This window comes from Marmota monax, unplaced genomic scaffold (assembly GCF_021218885.2).
Source record: "Marmota monax isolate L192 unplaced genomic scaffold, Marmota_monax_Labrador192_F-V1.1 WCK01_AAM20220418_F8-fsc00132, whole genome shotgun sequence".
Classification (NCBI taxonomy): Eukaryota; Metazoa; Chordata; class Mammalia; order Rodentia; family Sciuridae; genus Marmota; species Marmota monax.
In genome coordinates this window covers 2,086,099-2,108,490 of record NW_026695199.1, presented here as the reverse complement: position 1 = coordinate 2,108,490, position 22,392 = coordinate 2,086,099, and the positions used below count along the sequence as shown (strand labels likewise).

At 32.0% G+C, this 22,392-nt stretch overlaps 1 protein-coding gene across 10 annotated transcripts in view; it reads left to right on the top strand.

The window, feature by feature from the left end:
* Epha5 (EPH receptor A5) overlaps nucleotides 1-22,392 on the top strand; it is a 341,095-nt gene that overhangs the window by 9,863 nt on the left and 308,840 nt on the right. For all 10 annotated transcript variants that reach the window (XM_058574024.1, XM_058574023.1, XM_046428770.2 and 7 more), the window contains exon 2: nucleotides 19,983-20,047. In XM_058574024.1, the coding sequence (XP_058430007.1) occupies nucleotides 19,983-20,047 (65 nt within the window). The remainder of the gene's footprint in view (nucleotides 1-19,982; nucleotides 20,048-22,392) is intronic.

Sequence of the window (22,392 nt, the reverse complement as noted above, 5' to 3'; positions counted from 1 at the left end):
AGAGCCACTTTGAATATGCAGATTTGGAAGCACTGGTTTTGAGTTAAGACTCTGAAACACAGTAGGAAAAAAATTAGGTGCTGTGGAATCATAGAAAAATCAGAAGAACAAATAAAACTTTGGCTTTGTAATTCCAAAACAAACACTTTTTTTTAATGCTAGTCTCTATCACTTAAAACTTTAAATTCTGCATTTATTTTTTAATCCAGTTCATTTATCTGTAATATACTTAGAATAACACTACTTATGACTATTGTGGAGAACAAATGGAATAAAACAATTTTTCAATTGGTAGGACTCTACATGGATATAATTTGTACAAAGAAAGAGGAAGTCTAAAAATAAAACTGATTAAGTGTTCTGAATAGCTCATGTATCTTAATTCTTCGTTTTCTGCATAAAGTTAAAGGTAAGAGCTTATATTATTTGAGGTAATTTTCTTAAAAATAAAGTAATATCTTACTTTTACAAATACAACAGAAACCCAGGTCCATGAACACTTAGTAGCATGGAAGTGGCCCATGTCATTAGAGCCTTGTAGCTTCATTTTATTTTATTTAAATTTTTATTATTGGTTGTTCAAATCATTATATAGTTCTTGACATATCATCTTTCACACATTTGATTCAAGTGGGTTATGAACTCCCATTTTTACCCTGTATACAGATTGCAGAATCACGTCAGTTACACATCCACTTTTTTACATATTGCCATACTAGTGTCTGATGTGTTCTGCTGCCTTTCCTATCCTAGTAGAGGATAGGAATGTAGCTTCATTTTAATTAACCTCAGTGTAGACTGCCTCTTGTGGAAGTACCTCAGAATTAGCAGATGTACAGACAAGGAAATCAGCTCTGCAGTGTCTTAGGTGTATGGTCTTGACCTATCCACCTCAGATTGCACATAGTTCAAGTGAGATGTTAAGGTACACTTGTGAAGTTGCTATGAAAAATTAAATAATAATTTTACATAGGTCACCCTGTAAAATTCCTAGAACTACATGGATACCCCAAAAAATGTGAGCCTCTGTTTTTTCTTCACTACTATGTATGGGGTATTTGAGTCATGATTTTACAGTCACAGGTCATCATCTTCCTTTCATTGGATATTTAATAGGAATATAGGGTGGGAAAACAATCTCACAAAGGGAATTGCACAGAACAGGACAAGATAAAAACCAAGCCCATGGCGTTGTCCTAATTTTCTGTTGATTTTCCTCATTATTTAATGTTGAATATTGGGATGTGACTGGGAAACAAAGGAGAAATCATAAGTATAAAGATCATGGATTATAAATGTGACATTTAACCTCATTTTTCCCCCAGGAAGATGGTGGTACATATTTTTGATTAGTCATAGAACATATCAAGAAATATAATCAAGTATTTAGTCTTAGCATAGTATGTTATTAGTTTTACCTTCAAAAATATATGTATTGTATATGTGTATGTGTATATAATATATGTGTATGACATATATAACATACATATGTATATGTCATATGTGTATAATATATATGTATGTGTTATATATGTGTATATATCAGATGTTTATAATATAATTTATTATACATATACACATGCATTTATAATATGATCCATATATAGAGAGAAAGTCATTAAAATGACCTGAAAGATAATGCTAAAAATTGGAAAGTTGGGAGCACTGTATTCTTAGAAGTTTCTTGAAACAAATGTCTGATACTGTAACTTGACACCTCTGTTTTTTTATTTGAAACATACAATTTACTAACCTGTTTAGTGATATTCTGAATTTAAAATATTACTTATCAACATAATTGGGTTTTTATATTTTCAGAAATGTTTTAACTTAATTCTCTGGGGACTTATCTTTTTCATATGGGTGGACATAAACAGGTATAAGGAAGTTTGAAATGTGTTTAGATTTGCTTGTAAAATGTTTAGGTTTGTGTGCTCATGAAGGTGCATACTCTATGTAATAGTCATAGCTAATATTCATTACTGACTTACTGTGTGCCAAAAATTGCTCTGTTTGATATACGTATTATCTACCTATAAAGGAGTCTAGGAAATAAGCATTATTACTATTATTATCATCATCATCACCCTTATGTTTTATACATGAGGAAGGAAAGACAGGGAATACTTTAATAATTTGCCCAGTTGAAAGATGGTGCCTTCATTTAAACCCAGGCAGTCTGATTACAGTAATGCTTTTACCAACTTTTCTTCAAGGGGAGATTGTTGTCCTCCAGACTTCCATAGCTACTCTGACCTTTGTCCTCTGAAATAAAGGTTTATTCCTCAAACAGTGAGAAGTATAGTAAAAGTATGTTCAAAAATTCATGTGGTGTTCAGGAGGCAATTCCTCTTATGCTCACTCATAACTCCATTAAATAGTTGGATCAACTGCTGATTATCTTACTCTTGGACACTGATTTGGCCCATCCACTCTTAGTTGTCTAGACCTCCATTAGCACAGACCATATCTCTTCTCATGCATTTCCTTCTTTCCATTTCAAGGCATTTATTTTTTTTTTCTTTTTGCTTGTTTATTTAATTATTATTATTTCTTTTTTTTTCTGTTTGTATACAAAGTATATTCACACCAATTCGTGTCTTCATACATGTAATTTGGATAGTGATGTCCATCACATTCCATCATCATTTCTAACCCCAAGCCTCCTCCCTTCCCCTCCAACACCTATGTCAAGGCATGTATTCTTTACTACTTCACTTATCCTCTGTAATTTTAGTATATAAACAATTCAATTCCCAATTTCTAACCCAGACTAGATTCTAGGTCTAGATTTTGGTACACAAAATCCCATTTAAGAAACTCTCTCCTCCAAACAATGCTATCTATTGCTGATCACTAGAAAAGGGAGTTCTGAAAGTATAATTTTAATCTAATGTATAACAAAATATATTTTTTTTCAGTCAGTTCTCACAATCAGAGAAGGCACTACAGAAAATGTATTTAACTTTCCTTAAAGCAAAACCCTGCATGTTTTTTCATTATATACAGAGTTATGGTAAACATTTTATAATTACTTTTACATAGTTTATATTATGAAATTATATCATTGCATTTGAATCTGATAAAAATGTCTGTAGGATAGATTAGAACAATTCATTGTTCTAAATGAAGGAACTGAAATAAGAAAGTTTGAGTTATTAAAATGTCAGGGGCTGGAGATGTAACCAGTCGTTATAGCGCTTGCCTTGCATGTGAAAAGTCCTGGGTTTAATCCCCAGCACCACTATCAAAAAAATAAAAAAATAAATAAAAAAGTCAGAAATTATATAAAAACCAACATCTTATTACTGTAGAATCACTGCCACACTTGTGGAGGTGAACCTTATGTTATCTAGAAAACCTCTCAGTCTCTGTTTTTCTCATCTGTAAAATGGGAATATTATTAAAATATAGTTTAGGATTGTAAAAATTAAGTGACTTCACATCATTCAAGTACTATATAAAAGTCTGGCATATAGCTAACAATATATAAATGTTAAATATTACATGTGCTAAAAAATGGTGTGGGTTGGCACTCTGACATTTAGCAAGGTCTAATTTTCTGCATTAGTCAGTAAGTACTGTCTAATATTTATTGTAAGTGGAAATACCAGAAGAAAAGCACTTGACTTCAGTTCAATAGCTGTAGCAGCTCTTATTTACTCCCTGGGTAAAACCTTTCAATGGTCCTCTAGTGCCCTTAGGATAAAATCTAAACTCCTTGAGCCTAAGTACAAAGTTCTCAGTGATTTGCTTCTGCTAACCTCTCCTGTGGTTGCACACTCTGTGGGAAGGCTCCTATGGTGGGGAACTTCTCTCAGCGTGGATGGATTCTCTGAGTTCAGTTAGAAACATGATTTTTTTTTTCCTTTACCTGGATGGTTTGATCTTGCTGCCTAGGTCTATAAAAGATGATTTCTCCAAGTTTGTGTGCTTGTTTTTATTCCAGGTCTAGCTTATTACACTGAAATGGAATTGTATTTATATTTATCTTTACATTTCTGATCATTGATTTGTATATAAATCCCTGTAAAAATTAAACCTTAACCAGAAAAACTGCCGCAGTCTGGCTGGGCACAAATCACGAGCCACTGAAGCAGGAACAAACTTTATTTCTGACCTCCACCAGCACGCTCCACTGCTCCACACACGTTCCCGGGAATTCCTCCCGAACGCATGGCTCCTCCAAGAACCAGCAGCCAGAAAAATCCTCTGGAAATCCCTCCTCCTGCATTTCCCCAACCAATGGGAACTCTCCGGGAATCCCCGGGAATCCCCAGGAGAACTCCAAAGTATCCTGAGAACTGCAAAGTAGCAGCCAAGTTGGATAGTAATGCCTTGCCTGTCAATCAACACTATTGGCAAAATGCCAGGGGCCATTCCGACTCAGCTGTGGCTCTCAGCAAAAAACAGTTCTTGTTTTAAACAAAAATTCACCACTAAAAGATAGTATGATTTGCCAACCAAGGCAAGTTAATTCCAATGAAACTGGCAGTATAATATCTTTTTTCCATTTATTGAATGCATCAATTTGAAGAAAGCATTGCCTGTCTGCAAACTCTCTAAAAGCCAGCTTCAAAATTCAGTTCTCCATATGGAACATCAGTGAAGTATGTTATACTTAATAAATTTATGCTTAATGAATGAATGGCATTAAGTAAATTCTTCAAGTGACTTTAAAGTCCTTACTTTTAACCACACTGCCTCACCTTATTACTATATTGCTGGTGGACCCAATATAGCTTCTTTCCTAAATCCATACTAATAGAGTCAGAATTTCTGGTTTTATAAAATCTCTTATAAATTGAGAAGTTGCCAGGTCAGAAATGTATGATTTGTCAATAAGAGAAAGTTAATACCAAGAAATCTGTCAGTAGAATACTATATTTTAGATTTACCAAAATCATTTAGATTTATCAAAGGTAAATAAAATTCTACTGGGATTAGCATGTCCCCAGAAAACAATTAGTGATATCTTCTGCCCATTATCTTTAAAAAAATTAATCAATTACTGATTTCCCCCTCTAATTTCTTAAACTCTCACAGAATATATTAAACTTGAACCTTTATCAGTTAACATAAAAAACATTTTTTTTCTACTTTAAGCATGACTTCATTTTACCTACAGGGAAAAAAAATAAAACATCTGTTTCTTAATGCTTTAAATTTCTTGGGAGTGGATGGATTTACTCTTTCACTTGTTCTAGATTTCCTGGATTATTTTCACTGTCACATACTTTATGAAGCACTTTATATTTACAATGTGGTGGGAATTATTAATATTGCAGGTGAAAAAACACAGAATATGTATACCATCCACTATGTGAACAGAATGGCATTAAAACAGATTTATATGGAAAAAAGTTCTTTTTAAAACTATAGTTTGTTTTATTTCTGGTCAGTGTGTTTAATTAATTCCTCTCTCTAGGGAAAAATATTTTCATTTTATGTAAAAAAAATAGCAAATACATAAACAGTACCAGTGGTTAGTTAATGTTGGACTACTCAGCTATAAAAATTCTTCAATTTGAACCTTTCTCTAGATAGGAGGGGTGAAAATGATAACTACCACATAATCTTTATCACATAGGCTTTAATTCTCACAATAACTCTAAGATTGATACTGTTTTCCCAGTACATTAAAGGAAATTGTTTGTAAAAAGTTCAGCAAGTTGTACTGTGTCATATGATACATAATGTGATAAACTGGGAATCATGGGTATATGATGCTGGAGATCATGGCTGTACCCATTCTGCAAGAGATTGCATTGATCTAAATGTGCTTAACATTATCATTTGAATTTTATTTATGCATATTATCTTTCAAGGAAATAATCGTGTTTTATAAAGCTCATCTTCTTCAAAAGAAAATCAATTAATATAAGAATAGATGTGTAAAGAAACCTTATATTAAGAAAATATCTATCATGAATGCTAACACAATTTAATAGAAAACTTTAGCATAAACTTTCAGTTACATAGTTCTCATTCCCTGCTAAATACCTGTCAATTCATCAGGAAACTGACAATTTTTCTGAATCTGACATTTGAGTGAAGATAACTTCAATAGTATTTTGTTTGAAATATTAAATGAATGATGTCATAAAAAATTCTTGATTTTCAAAATATGTGAAACTGATTTTTACCTGATAGGTTCTTATATATTGTGCAGAGCTTAGGCTATAACATTATCAGTGGTTTCCAAAAACATTTTTTCCCACATAGCAGAAATTTCATTGAAAAGAAGTAACAGTAGAAGGCCAATACCTAAAGCAGGCAAGGAGAGAGCTATTGGGTTTTTTCTGGCTGTGTCTGTGCCTCCTGCTTCCTTCCTTTTATTAGCTTGTGATTCTGAGACTTCTCTTTTGAAACTTGAGAGGCCATTGTGAGCTCAGTTTGAAAACCACTCTGTGTTAAGATGCAAAAACAATGCTATGTGGAAGATCAGTGTGATATCATATTGACTTCTAGCTTTCTAAATATCTAGCTAAAAGCAAATGATGATGTGCACTATAGTTTACTTTGAACCAGTTTCCTAACCCAGAGGTGTTCATAAGAATTAAAGTAAAAACATTGTTAAAGATATCCTGTCTGGACCCTTCTAAACTCATTAAATCAAAATTTATTAAAACAATTTCTATAAAAATCTATAATTTCAGAACCTGAGAATATGTAGTTTTAGAACATAGATAATTCTGTTTGTCTTTACTGAATAACCCTTGTTTAGATCAGAGGTACTAAAGATAGAAAATGTATACAGAACTGGGGCCTGTCTACAGTGATATCAATAAAAAGATTAGAGGCTTCTACCACTATTTGATATCACCAAAACAAATCAACTGTATCATAGGTGGATTCACCCTATTGAACTAAGCCTTATCCTAGTTCTAATGTTGTCTAATTCTAATTGAGTATAAGAATCACTTGGGTGAGTGATGGGGAGAAATTGTCTCAAATGCAGTCTCTTAGGCTCCACCTAATAGCCTGAGATTGCAAGTTTTAAAAGGAGCCAATGTATTTAAAATTTTAAAAAGTACTGCAGATCATTCAAATGTGGATGATAGAAGCACACTTAAAACAACAACAATAACATTACCACCACCAACAAAATGAGATTCTGTGTTAGTCAGCTTTGCATCACTGTAACAAATACCTGAATAGTCAACATACAAAAAGAAAGGTACATTTTGGCTCACAGCTTTGGAGACCTCAATACATGATTAATTGGCCCTATTGCTTTGGGCCTGTGGTGAGGCAGTGCGTGATGGCAGTAGTACTTTGGTGGAGCAAGCCAGTCACTTCTTGGCAGTGAAATGAAAGAAAGTAAAAGGGGTTGGTTGGAGTCCCACTGTTACTTTCAAGGTCATGCCCCCTATGAGCTTAGGACTCCCACTTGGCCCCACCACAGGTGTTTCTAACACCTTCCCATAATGTCATGCTGGGGACTTGGACTTATTACACAAACTTTTGGGAGACAAGTGTGTGTGCGTAAAATAAATAGCTAATACTCAGAAAATGCTGTCTAAATGTTTTCTATCATTAATTTATAAAAGGAGAATATGAAAATATTCTAAGGCTAAAGGTGATATAGATGATTCTCAGATTACCCTATGTACAATAGAGAAATACAGGATGTTAGAGGTCAGAAAAGCAAGTATCCAAGTACAAAAGAAAAAAACATTCTAAGTATAATTAGAGATATAATCAATCATATAGCCATTGATTTCAAAACTGATCCTCAAGGCATATGCTTTGATTAATATTTCCTTAGATAATTATACCCTAAGACAGTCTGACTCAGGAGAGGGACATTGATGGATTATTTCATAGGTAATATAAATTCAAACAAGTAGTCACAGGGACAAACTTTCAGAAGGAAGGTGAGTAACCAGAAAAATACTCCTGTTTTATTTACTGATGTGTCCTGGGGCTTAGAAATATTTTTGACACTTAAATAGATACTCAATAAATATTTATTGAATGAATGAAACTTCATTGTTGGTGGTATTGTGTTCCATAGCACTTGGACAAAAGTTCCTCAGTTGTTTATATATTGTCTGTATTATATAGGATTATAGTAAATTACATATAATAGAAAAACTACCCAAAAGTGACTTAAACTATTTTAAAACATGTTTGAGAAAGACATTTGTGGGTAGATGTTTAGTGCCTTGTTCAGGAGCTTAATGATGTTAGGAATCCTTGTGATTTTATTGTTCTTTCTCTATTCTCATTGCCTATGGTTGCAAGAAAGCTGATAGATCTTTAAGAATCACATCTAATTCAGAGTAAAAATGAAGGGAAAGAGAAGAGCCAAGACCCAGGTCAGGTGTGTTATTTCTTTAGTTAATACAACAAAATTTTCCCAGCAACTGGTGAGCAGATTTTTGCTTCTTTCTCATTAGAAAGAACTATGTATAGATTCATTAGATTGGATGGAGGGTAAAATAATAGAAACATGGTTATTATCATTTGCAAAGGCCAGTCATGATTCATTTTGCATTGCCACTCTAAACACAAGTGAGATTCTGGTACCAAGGAAGGAGATAATTTGTGGATATTTCACAGATACAAAACAGTATATGACACACTATTATATAAATGAGAGTATTTTTATTTTACTTTATTGCTTTTTTTTTCTTTTGTAACTTTTGTTAAAGGAAAGATGACCAATTATTGAGGTATATTCTGGACAAAAATAGGTTATAGGCATGAGACTAAGTAACCAAAAATGATTACTCCTACCTTGTTCTTACATGAGTCATTGTATTTTAATAGACTTATAATATTTTTAGTAAAAATATTCTCGCTACTTTGAATTTTGGTAGCTTTTTTGAGATGAATTATTAGAACTGTTAATAAAATGCTTGTAAGAGCCTCTAAAATTATCTGACTCAATATTTATTGTACATTATTAGTACTTCTCTCTGTATTGCTTTATATTTTGAATGATGACAAAATATTATCCAAAGATCCCTTGTACTATATTTTTCTATTTTAGGTAACAAAAGAATCATTATGTAGGGTTTACATCATAATTAAATTGTAACTAAGTTGGAAGATTAACATAAAAGTGACTAACATGAAAATAATAACTCAGAAAAAATTAGGGTTATTTCTTATTTTATAAAAAGGGCCACTGGACCATCCCATTGTTTTCTCATGTTCAGTAAATGCTGTTACTTTAAAATAAAGACTATGAGTTTGTGGAAGCTTCTGTCTGTTTTAGTTCATATTCCGATCCAATCATCATTTATCCTACCCTCAAGGCTGGAATGCTAATGATTACACAGATTGTCTTAAGGTTCAATATATTTCTATCAAGCATTAGGGGTAATTAGGGACTGGGGTAAAGATTCATTGAAAACAAAGAATCAATTTTACACACATTTTCCATTATATTTTAATAGTTTTTTGTTGATATTTGACTTTCTAGGAGACAGTATATTTAGACAAATAGATGCCCTACTTTGCCTCAATTCGTATCCCTAGAGCATAATGAATAGCAAAATCAAACAGTTAAGAAAAGAGAATTCATCATTACTTTCTTATATACCTTTCTACTTTCTGAAACTTGTACTTGCTATTGAAAATGTGATAATAAATTGTGATTCCCCTAGGAAAAACTAGTGTCTGCTCCGCTAAGATTAATATATCTGAGGATTTCCATCTTATATACAATATGATTAGATCATTATGGTAGATGTTGGCTTCTGTAACATGCTATCCATAATTCACTAATTTAATAAAACTAACTAATAGAAGAGTTAAGAATTTCAAAGGAGTGATTCTTTGTATTCAGCAAGCTAGACATAAAAGTGTGATATAGAAGCAAGTGTGATATAGAAGCAAGAGAAAGAGCTTTGGAGTCAGATCGACTTGGATTTAGATTCCAGCTAAGTGCTTATTAGTTCTGGGACCTTGGGCCATTGGCCTATTTAACTTTTCTCAACTTCAATTTCCTTATCTGTAAAATGAGAAACATCACATACTAAAGGATCATTGTTAGGATTAAGGGACATAATATAAATGTATAGGTTCATATAATTTTATTACTCTCAATCACTGATGTTACAGATATGAGAATTGAGGGCTTCAAAGTAAAATCATTTCCTCAAGGTCACAAGTTAGCAAAGCCAATGTCACAGGACTAATGAGTATTATTTGTACCATAAATTACATTCAAAGTTATTTGTGAATGAGCACATTTACTTCAAGTGTTGAGGAGTTACAATATTTTGTTTTCAAAAGAAATAGCATCATCTAATGACTATACAAGTGGTGGTATAGAACTAAGCAAGTATGAAGTCAGAGTCTTCTGTGATTCGAACATATTTTTATTCCTCTTATGTCATCTAATGCTGATTTTTCTCTTTAGAATAAAAACAATTCATAAGATTTGACAAATTAAATTATTATACCTGACAAGGTAGGCCCTGAAAACCATATGCTAGTGCTCTTTTCATGCGATGTGTCTTAGAGTATAGCAGACTGCTCATTAGTTATAATTTAGCTTAGTGTATTTCTGAGTTACCTTTCCCTAAACACTTTGTACAGACTAACAAGTAGATAATAACTCTGAACTCCTTTTTGCCATCTCTCTGGTTATACTTTTAGAGTGTATTAACAATTCAAAAACTTTAGTATACATTTTTGGTTGATTTTTCTGATTTTTTTTTTTTTTAATTTTAGAGACAGGATCTTGCTGAGTAGTTGCTTTGGGCCTCATTAAGTTGCTGAGGCTGACTTTGAATGCATGGTCCTTCTGCCTCAACCTCCTATGCCACAGGGATTACCGGTGTGCACCACTTCACCAGGCTTGGTTTATTTATTTATTTATTTTCATTATAGATATATGATTCTTGTTATGACCATTCTACTGACTAATTTTTGAAGAGTGATAATTAAAACTTCTATATGATGGTATAAATATTTTGGAACAAAATAAAAAGAAAGAAAAAAGAACACAGATGAAATTATTTTGAAACAAACAATTGAAGGCACTGGGTGTTCTTAGTAGTAAACAATTAAGTGCAACATTACAATCCAAAGAGTCAGCAAAATCATCTGTTTTAGAAATCACTTGAAGACAAATAATCAGTTCAAGTAGCTCATTTGTGAATGTCATTGGAATTCTGTGAATAGAATTTTGGAGTTATCCAGACAGGATGGAAGAAAACAGACTCTGGAATTAGAAAGATGAGTTTGCCTTCAAACTCTTGCCAATTTTGAAGTTATTTCCATTAGATTGTGTGTCTGCCCAGAACAGCAAGTCAATTCTCCACTGGATTAAGCAACAAAATTGATTTTTCCCACATGATAGCAAGTCCTAGGAGAGGGAGGTTCAAGTTTAGAAGGATTAGCAGCTCTGTGATATAATTTGGCATAAGATACTTCCCATACCTTCACTCTGCCAATCTTCATCAGCAGGCTTTGCTTTCCCACTAATTCTCCTTGTTTTCTCTTGACGATTGTATCAGTTCCAGGAAGTACATCCATATTTAGAAACTTTCAAAGCAATCAGGAGTTATTCTTTAATAATGTTTTCCACCAAAAATTTTCTTCCATGGAAGAACCCCTTCAAAGCTCATTGGACAGGGCTGAATTAACAGTGGGACCACATAACTGGAACTAAAAGAAATTCATTGCTGTTCAGATGTGGAAATAGAAAAGAAAATGATTGAATTAAATGAGAAGAAAATAGGAACTCACCTTGGAAGGACTTACATTAAAACAAAAAGACACAATTGTAAGGTTCGAAAAATGGGATTGGTGGCTTAGAAAGGACTTTCTGAATGTACGATTTTGAATAAGTTTTCAGAGATCAGGCCTCTCCACTAACAAACCACTTAGGAGACTTTTAAAGTGAAAATTAATGACAAAAAGTTGGCTGGACTGGTGATACTGTAGAATGAAACAGAAGAGTCAGTTTAGAGAGTTATGATTGGATATACCTAGAATCAGTGGAATTTTGTCAGTGATTCAATATGGGGATAAAGGTGATGGAAGACAAGGGTGACTGATTTCTGGTTTGCCCAACTAGTTTACGGCATTGTATTCACCAAAGAAAGGAATACAGGAGAAGAGATTTTTTTTCTTTTATGGGGAAGAGATAGGCTGAATTTGGGATCATTTAATGCCATAAATTTGGTCATAAATACTAGGAAGTTTTATAAATTGATAGGAATTTTAGAAGTGAGAAATAGTGTATGGATTTTGGGAGGTTCATTAACATTTAGATTATAATAACTGAGACTTGGGAGTTCATGGGTGCCTTCATAGAGGTCCTTCCTTATGGTTATATGCTTATATCATCTTTAAAGCCATTCACTTACCCAACCAACAAAAAATAAATAGACTAGCCATTTTTTAATAGAAAAATAATGAGATTTATTGATAGGTTATTATTTTTTATTTGTTCTAATTATATATGACAGCAGAATGCATTTTAACTCATTGTATACAAATGGAGCACAACTTCTCATTTCTCTGGCTGTACACAATGCAGAGTCACACAGTTCATGCAATTGTACGTATGTAGGGTAATAATGTCTGTCACATTCCACCATCCTTCTCATCCTCATACCCCTTCTCCTCCCCTCACTTTCTTCTGCCCAAAGTTCCTCCTTTCTTTCCTAGCACCCCTCCCCCATCATTATTTGGAATTATCATCCACATATCAGAGAAAACATTTGGCCTTTGGTTTTTGGGACTGGCTTATTTCACTTAGCAGGATATACTCCAAACCACCCACTTACTTGCAAATACCATAATTTCATTATTATTTAAGACTGAGTAATATTCTATTGTGTATATGTAACACATTTTATTTATCCATTCATCTGTTAAAGGGCATCTAAATTGGTTCCATAATTTAGGTATTGTGAACTGAACTGATATAGACTAGCCATTCTTCATCTTTAATTGTATGTATGGACTGACACTAAAAATTTTGTTCTTTCCAAAAGCACCTTTTTTATTCTTTCAAGTCCTAATCAAGAATTATTGTCATAGTGTAAGAAATGGAGACAGTATACAAAAATATTGATTAATACCAAGGTTTGAAGGGTTGGTACAGGAAGAGTAACTTCTTTTTTTTTAGTACTGGGGATTAAACCCAGTAAGCTTAACCACTGAGCAACATCCCTAGCAATTTTTATATTTTATTTAGAAGCAAGATCACACTAAGTTGCTTAGAGCCTCTCTAAATTGCTGAGGCTAGCATTGAACACATAATCCTCTTGCCTTAGCCTCTCAAGCCATTTGTTTTATAGGCCTGAACCACTATGCATGGAAGGAAAGGTAACTTCTAGAGGGAAGAGAGACAGAAGAATATCACAGAAATATGTTGCATTGGAGATGAAACGTATGTTTTGGTATGTTTATCCATACCAAATCCCACAGATTAGTCAAATGTGTATTGTAATGGCCAAATGCTACCAAAAGATAAGGCAAATTGGAGCTTAAAATTACCAGATTATTGCTCATGAACTTGGTAACAAAAGTTTGGGTAAAATGGTGGGGATTGTATAGGCAGATTGAAATGACTTAGATAAGAAAAGAGAGGGATGTGAAGGAATAGATAGGAATGTTGACAGCTCATTTAATAATTTGATTTGTAAAGAAAGCAGAGAGGACCTTTGCTGAAAGAAAATATGAGGCTTAATTTATATGTACTTTAACTAAAATCTTTACAAATTATTTTATGGTTAATCCGCAAGAGAACGAATTACTCAAATATAGGTTTGTTGGGTAATGTTAATGGCCACTTTGAGGTTACTGTTAAGTTAGAATGGAACCATTTTTTTTATTATGTAGTGCTTTTCAAGCAGTGTTTAGCAGCCAGAGTTTTTGTACATTGTTTATGCATAATTAGGACTTAGTTTCTGGCCTTTGTATGTCTAGGGAGAGAGGAAGCTATAATAAATTGGTTTATGTCCAAGTCCTAAGTGGGAAACTAGGCTACAGGAATAACACACAGGGCTCAATAACTGAACAAGGTCTCAGTTATTGCTTCTACTTTCTTTCTCCTTCATTCCTCTACTGGGTCTCTGAACAGGACTGTAACCTGTCAGTGTTCTTCCTGAACCTACTGTAGATTTGCTGATATGATTAGATAAAAGAATATATACAAATTGCTCAGTAGATTTCCTGACATATAATAAGCACACAATAAGTTCTTTTCCCATATTCTTTCTTCTTTTTTTTCTAAAAAAGGCTATGTACATTAGTTGCACAAAATGTGAAGAAATGAATATGCACCTATTCATTGTCCATGGAAATACAGTGGGCTATGGATTTTTACCTTAAAGCCAAGATATGCCGGAAGTCTACATAACACCCTTAAACCTGTAGCAGAATTTTCACCAAATGTATAAACTTAGTTTTCCAATGAAAAACACATGTCCTCTTTCTTGACATTCATTTGGTCAACTGTTCTTTGTTCCCTGAAGCCCTTGTCAAATTATAAAATTTAGCCTGGGAGCAACAAATCACATCTATGCTAAATGGGACCATGGAAAGAGGAAAGCTGGGGTTTGTTCCCACAGATTAGTCAAATGTGTATTGTAATTGAATCCAGTAGCTTTTCTGCTATTGTTAAATAAAAATCAAAATCCATAAGCCAGTTTCCATCAAAAGTTCACTGTATGCAATGAGACTTTGATTCCGTGTCCGTAGTGAAAGAGAACGCTATCCTATCTGCTCCTAATCCAGATTGTGTTTTCTCGTTTTCTGGTTGAGACCTAACCACCATTATAATTGTTTGTTAAATGGGAAGATCTTAGGAAAAAAAGAAATAAGAAAAAACAATGTAAGAATAAGAATGTACCTTTTGGCACCCTGTTGTCCCTTCATTTCCTCAAGGATCACACATTCTCTCCAGATGTAGAGCTCATCTATGCTGGTGGACAATGATGTCATCAGATACTTGAAATGTCTTCTGACTCTAGAAGTGTGAAAACATTCATTCTGGTGTCTCTCTGTCCTGGGGAATCCAATATGTTTTCCCGTTCTTAGTGACTAATGTTAGCAAGATGTTAAGAGAAAAGCACTGTGATCACAGTGTTATGCAGTAAGTTATGAATGTTTGAGTTATAATCATGAAGAGCATATTTGTACCATTAACTGGAATTATCCAGAAAAGAGAAATCATTGGAATGAGTGAAGTTGAGTCCATTGTGCTCATTTGCTTCTTGTTTCCCTTGATTCCCATCAAAGACTGATAACAATTCTTTGCCTATTCTGAAAGCAAATTCTTTCAAAGCTTTTCTTGTCTGAGAAAGAATTAAAATTAATAGTGTATAGTAACAAAATTAAAACGTACTTATGATTAGCTAGAATTAGTTTCCATTACAATTTATTATTTGTTTGCATCCATAGTTAAATGACTTTTACTTATTAACACAGTTCCTATGTGAATTTTTCACTCCTATATATAAACTTTAGGAATTTGCAATATAGCCCATACTCACTGACCCCTGTAGAGTTATTTTTTCTGGAAAATGAATCTTCTTAGTTACTGATTAGAATACCAACAATTACACCCATTTCCATCATGATTATAAGATAGATAGCTGAGGGAAAATGACATTGAAGGCTGCCTCTCAGTTTAATCATGTGGCTCCATTTTAAAATATAAATAATAGAATAAAACTTTTTCCATAAAATTTCTGGTATCTAATTAATGTCTTCCAGAGTAACTGTGGTATCAAACATTTCCTCTAATTATATTCATTAGCTGCTTTGCCCTGACAAGTTTTAATTAAGTTGTACAATGAAGATCAATACTCATTTTGTATTCATTGCAATTTACAACAAGCATATATACTGTTCAGAACAATTTAATTACTGTAATTGTAGCACAGAAGACACTTAGTGGTTGTACTCTATTACTGCCAATTCCCTTTTTTTGAATAAATTTGGTAGTACAATTTGGAAATAAAGTTTTGAAAATTCACATTTAAATATACCTTGTAAATTATTTTTTGTAACTGTATTTTCATATTTTTAATTTTATATTTATTTTTATTTTCTATTTTTATTATGTAATTAGTAGGGGAAATGGAGGCATTAATGACATCAGTGACAGACTGTTTTTCCCATACACCATCATGAATGTTGAGAAGCATAAATGTTGATGAATAAATAAGAACACCTGTAATAACTGCACTGCTTTTGTGAAAAATTAATATATAATTATGTGGTTAAAATACTGTTTTTCTATTTCCCTAAATAAAACTAAGATTGTTTTATTACTTTTTTTTTACTAAATGAAAATGGGTTTATTACTTTTATTTTCTTAAAAATTTGGGGTCTTATATTTCCAATATGGTACCTTCTGTTAATGAAGATCCTGCTAATGTTGTACTGTAAAAAAAAAAGGTGAAAGAATAGACCTTTTTTTAGTAGCATCAATAGGTATATACCAGGGCTTCTCAATTTTTGACTAGTGAAATTTGGGTCAGAAAATTGTTTCCTGGTAAATTTGTGGTGTATTGCAGAGTGTTTAGGTTTATGCCTTGCTTCTTCCCCTTAAATGCTAGTAGGGAAATACCTTTTCCCCTCCCCTAGATTGTAGTCCTCTCCAGATGTTATCAAATATCAATGTCAAGAAACACAGGTGCATGCTGAATCAGCCACACCCCCTTGATCTGCCCATTGAACAGATGATTCATTCATAAGGCAAATATAGCCATTCAGCTCTTGGAGCTCAAAGTAAGATCATGGACATGTGTCAAACCTGGAGTTCCAATAGAGTATTCAGTAGTAATAGCTAGCTTATAGTAGGAAACTGAGGATCAGTGATGGCTTCCTGAAAATGGTAATTCCTGAAATTCATCTTGAAGGAAAAAAGTTAGCAATTCAAGAAGGGAGAGGTCATTTGAGAAAGCTTAAGAGTCTTGTTCAAAGCCCAGAGGTAAAATAAGTAAGTAATAAATAGATAAATAAACATATTTATTTAAATATAGTTAAGTGATATATAGCAAGTTATGAATATATATTTAAATTTATATATAAATTTTAATTATTTTTCTCTGAGACATATGATGAACTATTCCAGGTCTAAAGCATTTATTCTGCACTTTATGAACAAAAATTTAATGTATTTATCTCAAGAAAGCATTTTGATAAAATCATGAGATTGAATATAATTCTATTTTAGTTTTTTTCATGTATTTTGTAGTGTATTTCAGTATCGATTTACTTCCTGTCTGTGTTGAGCCAAAAAAATAAAATAAAATAAAAATAACATGTAGATTATAAGCTAATTCAAGTGATGGCAATAAAAGAATTTTGAAAAGACATTTGGAAGAATTTAAAAAAGACATTTGTTTGTAATAGGGAATATTTCAAATTCACATATTATTAAGAGACTTATAAGACTTGTAGTTTCACCAGGCTGGCCAGTTACAAATTCCTGGAATTCCTATGCACATTAATTTGCCACCACAGGATTAAATTTGATTTGACTTCTGTCACAGTAACACCCTTAGTTTGCTGATTTGCTCTACTTTATCTAATCTACACTGATACACTGCTGCTCAATATCAAAGATGAATCAAATGAATCATTAAAATGAATAAACATAACAATTTAGGTTCTGCACTCCCCTGGTACTTAGTCATGTCTAGACACAGCCCTAGTGTCCCAGAAAACTAAAATGAGGACAAGGACATTTATGTTTAATGTAGCCTATTCCCATAGAGAGCTGAAAAACCAACAATAGAACAAAAAGAAAAAATATGGATCTCACTGAAAAATTATATGAAGTGGCCTGACTCATAGAATGTGCAATTTCAGAGAGTAGTAGAATAATTCTGGTTGATTTGCTTTTGTTTTTGTGGTAATAAACAGTGGTTTTTCATTTGGGACATCTTTCTTTTAAGGAATTAGTAATTCCACAAATGATTTTATTGTTCCATGAAGGCAATATGTTTTGAGTACACCAAAGTGATACAAACATTATTTAGTATATATTTTTTGTAGTTGAAGAACTCAAAAGTAGTGATAGAGATAAACAAATATATTGAACAACAATAACAACCTCCGCCACACTAGCATATTTTATGTGTTCTAGAATTCTAAATTACTGATTAATTTTAATGTTACTAGTATTATTATGGAATTTTAACTTAGTTTTTAAGATTTACATTCACGAACATACTGCTTTGCCCACTAATTTGGGCTACTGTAATAAAATGATGCATAATAAAGACTAAATATTTGTGTATACATTTTATAGCATGTACAAAATTTCAGTTTTAATTTTGATCATGATATTCTCAGTCATGATTTTATCTTATATTCTTTTATAAAGTGTGACAACAAATTTTCCAGTCCATCAACTATAATTTCTTTTGTTCCCCAGGTTTATATTGGCAGATAGAATTTTTGTTGTTGTTGTTGTTTAGAATCAATATTTTGAAGATTCTGGCTCTTGAATGTGGTTTATGAAACTGCAGTACTTCTTACCAGGAATAACCCATGTGGTTCCCTTTTGGATTCATATGCCATGTTCATGCAAAGTTAGTCAGTTGTACAGTGGGCCAAATGCATTCATATGAGATAAATATAATAACTTAGACAATGAACTATGACCCAATTCTAAAGCTTTTGATTAGATAATTCTCTTTAAACTAGTAAGATTTCCCAGGGACAGCGTACAAGGACTATGTGTATATGTGGATATGTATGTATGTACGTGTGTGTGTATCTCTGTGTGTAAGTTTGTGTTCATGTCTGCATATATACTCACCCATGGCTTCCTTTATAATGATGATATTAGATTGCTACTCTGGAATTCCTAAGTATCTTAGGCTTTCCAGATATAACAGATTAGAGAATTTTATATGAAGCACATTTTAGACTCTAGTCACATCTAAGTAGAAGACATCTTTAGGGATGTAGTGGACTCTTAACTATAGCAACAACCCCAAGAACTCCTATCATTTTCTTGTCTTGTTTAAGGATGTGTAGATTTATTTCTTAATTAAACTTGCAATTTGGATTACAGATTTCAGATAATATCACACTGTTATAAGCTTGGGAATAGTTCATTGCTGTATAATGTAAATTATTTGTTAATTGCTTCATAAGCACTTTCCATAAGAAGATAAAGTGTATTTAGCTGCAATTTTATGGTAGTGGCTTAATCCCCAAACATTGTGCCTTTAGCCAAGCTACATGGTCCTATAGTTTTTGTGGGCATTTATTTATTTATTTTTTCTTTTTCTTATTATTTGATCTTCTACTTTTCATTTATTTGGCAAAAAATATCTAAGGTAATGGTGTCTTTTTATATTTTGTTGTAAATGTTCTCTGTTTATTGAAAATAAGTTGTTCTCGTATATTCCAATGACATTTTCTACAAACTATACCTCTTGTGGTCATCACAATGGAAGCTTAATCTAATTTCAGTTACACAATAAATGTGTATGTTTTTCTGTTCTTTTCTTTTTTACATGTTTTTAATGTAATGATGGGATTTTTTTACATATTCATATATGTACACACTATAACAATATACTTTGGCCCATATCACTCCCCAGCATGTCCTCCGCTCCTTCCCCAGTTTTCTCCCCTTGGTTCCTTTCCTCTACTTATCTCCCTTTGAATTATTTTCTTTTTCCTCTCTAGCTTCTACATATGAGAGAAAATATATGACCCTTGACGTTCTGAATTTGACCTATTCCTTAACATAATGGTCTCTAGTTCCATCCATTTTTCTGCAAAAGACATCATTTCATTTTTTCTTTATGGTTGAATAAAACTCTATTGTGTGTATGTACCACATTATCTTTATCCATTCATGTGTTAATGGACACCTATGCTGGTGCCATTCTTTGGCTATTATGAATTGTGCTGCTGTAATCTTGGGTATGCATGCATCACCATACTAACACTATCAAAATAGAGATACAGATATGTTGTTGTTGTTGTTGTTATATATTTCACTCATCTTTTTGTTATTTCTCTTTCAGTGAATTTATTGGATTCACGCACTGTTATGGGGGACCTGGGATGGATTGCTTTTCCAAAAAATGGGGTAAGATCTTATTAAATTTTCCCCTAAACTTAAACTAAATGCATATGTATCATTGCTAAAAGTCTCAGGAGGTTGAAAATTCACCGGATATGCTCCTTAAGACAGAAGGGAATTGTGATAGGGAAAGAAGTTTCAAATCAATGAATATCAGTTATATTATATTCCTCTCTTAGTATTTTTCTCCATAAAAAGATACAAAGGTTGTTCAAGCATCAGGAAATTTTAACACTGAAGTAAGTAACAAATTTTTAAAATTAATTTATATATAAAATGGACTTAATTTTCTGCTGAATTGCCTTATAATGGTTATAATGTACAGGAAATAAAATTTAATATGTATAAAATCATTGTTAAATCAAACCTGGAACCATTTTTTTTTTCATTTGCAGAATTATGGAATGAAAATGCTATAGGAAATTCATCTAAATTCCATTAATTAAAATGTTTTTCAGATTATCAGCTAGGTCCGCATTCAGAGGTTGTTTTCCAATTTTGAATTTTTCTTTACTGAAAATTGCTTAGTAAAGATGGTTTTATTGGAAGATTATTATAATTAACAATGCTTTCTATTTCATTGGTGCATATTACAAATTAATATTTTGTGTAAAAGAAATTAGAAAAGTCTTTTTAAATCTCAAAGTATTTTTTCTTGGTATGTAAATTCTTTGTAATTCTTAATGTAAGCAGACAGAGTATGTTAGATCTGACAGATTTACTCTGTAAAACTTGGAATAATACAAAATTTTAATTGGAAAATGAAATTTTCTTCTTCCTTTTTTGGGTATATAAAAATCATATAGAATAGCATATATTAGTATATAATATTTGTATATGCATATAACATTTTTAATACTAACAATCTTTCTTCATAGATTATATTAAGTACTTTATTTTTTTCTGCTTAATTAAATACATATCCTTACTATTAGGTACAATATGAAAACATAAGAAAAATAATATCAGATGAAATCATATTATACTAAAAATATTAAATCTATTTCATGAATATTACATTAAAAACAATATAGACAGACCTTTGTATTAACTAATAACTAAATATTTTAACATTTGCTATCTGTAGTTACAATCTAACAAACTGTTATCACAAAGACAAATAACATTTTTTAATCCTCATTTAAAGAAAAACATTTAAACAATTTGAACATTTAAAACTTTTACTATAATATATATGCAATCAGCTTTAAAAATTATATACACTAAAATTATTTTACATGATGTGGAAGGTTAATTTTAATTTAAGTAAGGGAATGTAACCAACCTTCAAATATCAATACCAAGAGCCCAAACTGTTTACTTTTGTTTTTCAAATCACTGAGAAAATCAGGTATACTAATCAGTCCTAAGGTATACTTATCAGTACTAAGAAAATTTTTATGGAACTAAAACAAGTAGTATTGTTTTAACTCATAATTATATGTTAACATCTATTCAATATGTGTTCTTTTTATTTCATTAATCTGGAATTTCTTTTCTCTTGTTAAAAATTATAGTTATGTTCTGGGGATGTTAATTCAGTGGTATAAAGCTTGCCTGACATGTACAGGGTCCTGTGTTCAATCCCTACTTTTGCAACAAAGTTATGGTTGCATTTAGAATTTTGATGGAAAAAGTTAATACTAGTAGAGTGTTAAGGTATAAGAACTTTTTATGCAACTAAAGAAAAAAATGTGTGATCCAGATATAGTCAGTGTCAACTTAATGGTATATATTACATTAAGGATCTTCCTTTTTTAAAACTTTCTTGTAAACTTTCCTTTTTTTCTTATTGCCTGTTCTTGAGTTCTTTCCGTTTTTTTTTTTTTTTTGTTTGTTTGTTTTCATTTTCATCACCCCTATAGAAAGAGATGCTGGCTAACAATGATCAATAAGTACTTAACGATGTATTTTTGTACTCCATACTTTTATATGTCAAAAATATTTTACTGAATATGTATTTTAAATGCTTTTTCTAATAAGATGGCTGACATGTTAAAAATTATTTTTTTTAGAATTTTTTAGAAATATGACATATTCTCTTTGAATTTAGTTTTCTGTTTTTCTCATGTTTCCACTCAGAAGTTACTCAAAAAAAGCTTTTACAGACTGTACCTATGAGAGTTAAAGTACGTTGGTATGGTTGCACTTGCAACTAGGAATTTGCGGGGACATTATGCAATTTTGTAAATGATTTGTTTATAAAAATAAAATTCTTCTGTATAAGTGCTCAGTTTTTTCCAAACATTGCAACTACTGTGTGTTTTGTTTTTCTTTCTTTTTTTTCCTAATTGTTGGATTGGTGCTGTTTTTGTTTTACAGTCTTTTAAACAATATGTATCTTTTTAAAG